This window comes from Nanorana parkeri, unplaced genomic scaffold, assembly GCF_000935625.1.
Source record: "Nanorana parkeri isolate BGI_ZX_2015 unplaced genomic scaffold, ASM93562v1 scaffold1316, whole genome shotgun sequence".
NCBI lineage: Eukaryota > Metazoa > Chordata > Amphibia > Anura > Dicroglossidae > Nanorana > Nanorana parkeri.
The window spans coordinates 105,984-110,921 of NW_017307584.1; the positions used below are offsets into that span (position 1 = coordinate 105,984).

The 4,938-nt window shown below is 51.1% G+C and overlaps 1 protein-coding gene across 1 annotated transcript in view; it reads right to left on the reverse strand.

Annotated features, from left to right (window-relative positions):
- Positions 1–3,628, reverse strand: part of DDX5 (DEAD-box helicase 5) — an 8,958-nt gene extending 5,330 nt beyond the window's left edge. The window contains exons 1-4 of the mRNA XM_018569279.1: positions 3,504–3,628; positions 563–725; positions 288–384; positions 73–206 (exon numbers count right to left, since the gene is read on the reverse strand). Coding sequence (XP_018424781.1) covers positions 73–206; positions 288–384; positions 563–725; positions 3,504–3,532 — 423 coding nt within the window. The 5' untranslated portion in view covers positions 3,533–3,628. The remainder of the gene's footprint in view (positions 1–72; positions 207–287; positions 385–562; positions 726–3,503) is intronic.
- Positions 3,629–4,938: the final 1,310 nt, after the last annotated feature.

The following is a 4,938-nucleotide window of genomic DNA, read 5'->3' on the forward strand; positions in this document are numbered from 1 at the left end:
CCCCAAAAACTGAGGAGCAATCAATCATGTTAAAGTGACACGACTGCACAAAGTATCGGGTCAGAAACTTACAGAAAGTGTTTTTCCAGATCCAGTCATAGCGACACCAACCATGTCCAGTCCGCTCAAGGCAACTGGCCAGCCCTGGCTCTGGATGGGTGTGGGCTCGGTGAAATTCTGGTGCCTGATCACTCCCATGAGGTTATCTGGAGGAGAATAATGCAGAGTTAGTCACATAAGACGAGTAGGGAAGAGCCGGCTGTATAGAAGATGGTGGATATCCTTACCAGGGAAGCTTGCTTCGTGGAACTGAAACATGGGCTTGGGGCAGTTGAAGCCTCTGACGGTGATTTCTTTGCTCCTTCTGTACTGCTCTATTTCTTGCTGCAGAAAGACAAGAGAAATCCATTAGAATCCACAGACATGGCTGAAGTGTGAGCAACCACCATCCCTGCCAACACACCATGCAGACTCCTCTATGCCCACCTTGGACCAGGACACGTCGGGGGAGTCTGGTTGGCAGTGCGCTGGCACAGGGATTTGGGACATGAAGTAATCTTACCGGTGTGCGCCGGGCTGCATCAGGGAGCTCTTGAAAGAAGTTCTTCTCAAACTTTGGTAACATGTCCAAGTTCCATTTCTTCTTGACAAGCCGCTCTCCCGGGTTTCCATATTTCCCAGATGATCCATTTCTGTTGCCTCCAAACCTGGGTGCTCCTCCAAATCTGAAATACAAACCACCATGTCAGACTAAAGACTGCCACAGACAGGGGGCGCAACACATCCAGACTGGACAAAATGGAGAATGTGAGGCCATCACCACAAGTCTGCTATACAGGAGGACTGACAGGACGAGAAGGGATAAGCAGAGAATGAAGCAAACATTCAGCGGAAGTGAACCTTCCTGGTGTATGTGTCTCAGACCAGGGGTGGGCAATGCTGGACCTCCAGCTGCTGTGGAACAACTGACAGTTACAGGAATGAATGGGATTTGTAGTTGGAGCACAGCTGCATTATGGGTAAAACAATGAAGTGAATGAACGTGTAGAGACTCCCAGGACATGCCATGAACCCCATACAGGTGTAAAGAAATGCACAGCAATCAATAACTGATCAATAACGTCACCGCGGCCACCAGGACAAGTAATCAATAAAACACTTGTTTGTAAAGCACCATCTACCGTCATAGCTACTGGAGGAGACAAGTCAGCAGCCGTACTACCATACAGCTCCATTTCCTGCCAAGAAAGTCAGTGCCTGGCTGTAGTCCGATATCCCTGCCGGGGACACCACACAGACCGGCTTAGAGGTAATACACTAACCCCCCACCTTCACATTTCATCTTTCAGCACTTACTGCATTCCAAATACATCCCATCCCCTGCTCACAACCAGCATCCCCAGGACGAGGTGTACCTATAACACCCCCATACATGGCAGGAGTGCAGAAAGTCAAACTTCCATCACCGACTAGGCAGCGCGTAGCCGAGGACAGAGATAGAAGTCGGGTATACCATGTGACGAGTGAGGACCAGCATCTGCTCAGACACCGCGGGGTGACACTTCCTGCGACACAAACTGAACGCCATGATGCAATCCGCAGTGACGTCATGGAGGGCGGCTCAGACATCGGCCCTTCCAGGAAAACCATCAGCACACGCTGAACAAAGACTTCCCAGAACCGGCCCAACACAAGAGGACAGATAAGGCAATTCCATGGATGAGAGACGGGGGGGGGGAAGGCAATTCCATGGATAAGAGATGGGGGGGCCTGGAAGGCAATTCCATGGATGAGAGACGGGGGGGGGGAAGGCAATTCCATGGATAAGAGATGGGGGGGCCTGGAAGGCAATTCCATGGATGAGAGACGGGGGGGGGGAAGGCAATTCCATGGATAAGAGATGGGGGGGCCTGGAAGGCAATTCCATGGATGAGAGACGGGGGGGGGGAAGGAAGACCTTCCTAGAGACATGGGGGGCCTGGAAGACACTGCATGGATGAGAGACGGAGGGAGCCGTAGACCACAGGGACCACAACACCAATCTGATCCTATAGATAGGACATAGCGGGGACTGACTCATAAGATGCTGCAAGAGAACAGAGACTCCTCCCGTACATGTATGAGGAAATTCCGAGCAGCAACAGGTGGTGAGTCATGGGATCTGCGTCATGGAACATGGGGATCAGCACTACTCCCTACAAATATTAAAGTACAGGAAACTCTTAAAACTATTAATACACCGGGCCCCTGGCCTGCTCGCCGGCCACGAGACAAGGGGCCCCGCAGCCCGACCACCGGACATGAGCCAACGGGCCCCGCAGCCCGACCACTGGACATGAGCCAAAGGGCCCCCAGCATAAAGAGCAGAGCAGGATTACACTGTCCCAGGCTGATCAGAGGAGAGTGGCCCCGAGACCCATTACATTAGTATACTAGGCCCTTGGCTTTGTTCCTAGTTGAGTCCCAGGAATAGACCAAGGGTCATTGGGCCCCCGGGCTGATCATAGAAGATACAACGGGGCCCCAGGAACACAAATTCTGATTATTTAGTAAAGCAGAAACTAAACACTGGTTCAAGACGTTCCATAAGCAACAGATAACCGGATCAGATGTAGAGACACAGCCAGGTGATGTCTGGAGGGATACTTTGTAACACCCCGGGACCTGCTGACCAGACCGACCAATCAGAGAACAGATCTATGGAGGATAGGTCAGCCGGGGTAATGAGGGTCTGATACAAAGATACATTATAATACACAGACCACACGAGGGGGAGATTGTCCCAGAACACTGGTGTAAGACGTCTCAGAGGCCCGGGAGTCACATCCACAGCCCCTGGAATAGATATCAGACCCATTGTACTGCATTACAGCTACAGGGTAGATTGCCCCCATAACACCGGTGCACGTTGTACAGTCCTCCATATTACACCCTCCCTCCCCCGGAGATCGCCATGACTACACACTGGAAGAGAAGACAACAAAGAGCCCGTAGATAATAGGAACATACCACTGCGAGACATTTACGGGGGGATCCAGATGCCCCCCACAGAATAATGGAGGAGGCGGGGAGCTCACACTACGCACCACGGGCTCACATCGCCGCCAAGATAACGCGCAACATAACGAACGTTAATTATAAAGCTTACGATAAAATAAAGGACACACCGCAACCCCACACAGCCGACAATAGATGGCTACGGGTGAGGCGCTCAAAACACACCTCAGGAAGAAAGAGCCGGACACGGCCGCCATCTTGTGAACAGACAAAGAGCCGCCATCTTGTGCGACAGCCGCATGGCGAAGCAGTTATCTCCTCAGCGGGTGAAAGCCGGAGAGAAAGGGCCACAGCGAGGCCAAACACGGCCGGCTCACTGCCCCCCCTCCCTTCCTCCCAGGACTCAATCACATCACAAAAATAAAACTTAAAAATAATAAATAAAAAAAATACTATAAAAAAAAATAAGACTAGTCTAGAGGGAGCGGCCTGCCCGCCTGACTTACCCGCGGGGTCTGTCGTTGAATCCAGGCATGTCTGTACGTTTACTTAAGTTCGATGTTCAGAGCGACAGGAGGAGATGTAATCGGCTTGCCGGCCGGTTAAATAGAGAGAAGTCTATCGGCTCACCTCCGCCTGATGAGCGCGCCGCCGCGTGACGTCAGCAGAGCAGATCCCTCCGCCCGCCGGATCTACATCGCCGCCATCTTTACCCAGGGCAATACGCACTGCTGTACCAGTCACGAAACTGAACAAAACGTACTGCGGGTTTTCTGAGAGGCAAAGGAGGGTTGAAAGAGAAACCCAGGGGCAGTTTAAAAGGGGAATATGAGCTTAGAAAGAAGTTGCGTGGGTGCGCTGCCCATGACAAACATGGCGGAGGAAGAAACAGCAGCGGTCACATGGTGGGGGCGGGGTTAAAGCAAGCCGGGAGTATATAAGGGGAAGTGGTGGCGGCGGCCAGAACTTGGCGAGCTGTGTGAGAGTTGTGAGTGTGTGTTGAAGGTGATGGCGGGCCCCAGTGCTAAGAAGAGAGACGTTATGTATTCTTTAATTAATTGTGCAAGCTGCTTTATAGCTGTAGTCTTCTCATAACACTGGGTCCTGCCCTCACCTCATGTGTCTGAGTGCGTGAATGGCTCTGCCATACTACTTTTACACATTGATCTTATTTGATCCCCTTGCTATGGCCGCTGGCTGTGGGGAAATGATAGGACTTCTCCAGTGAGTCCCCCCCACCTATGGGGGCGATGTGCATGGGGACTGGCATACAGGCGGTCACTCTGGAAATGATGATTCGATCAGATATACTAGGCCGGACTTCTGGCCTGTGAGTATAGAGGCGATTCTGATCCCAGAGTAAGCCATAATCTGCCATGTCTAATGTCCTGGTGATGGGGCTCTCACGGTCATGTGGCTTTTGAGGAGCCTCATCGTTCTCCTTATTGTGAAGGCACAGCGTGTTGGAAGCCTTTGGGCATAACGGGTGTTTGAGGCACCTCTTAAGACTTTGACTTTAGGAGGCTTCTGGATTTTTTTAATTGGAAGACCCAAGTTCCTTTCCTGGATATTGCCAGTTTAATACATATTTTTTTGGTTAACATGCTGGAGCTAGAGTCTTCCAGGTCACGTGGGCTAAGAAGCCATATCATTGTCTCGAGCTAATTTGGGGTAGAAGGTGTAGTGTGGTTGACTTGGTCCATTGTGTTGGGTTTGGGGCAAAGCTTTTGTCTTTGAGAAGCTTCTGAATGACCCCATTGTAATGCACATGTGCTAAACAAAAGCTGAAGGGTGGAGTTGATTTTGGGGGAAGTCATGGTAGAGATTTCCAATCATGGTCCTTGTTGTAAGGTAAACCTGTAGGAAGTCAGGATTTGTTTCTAAATTGAGGAAAGTTCCCACGTAGACACTTCTTACCAGAAAGTCGGTCGCCATTCCAAG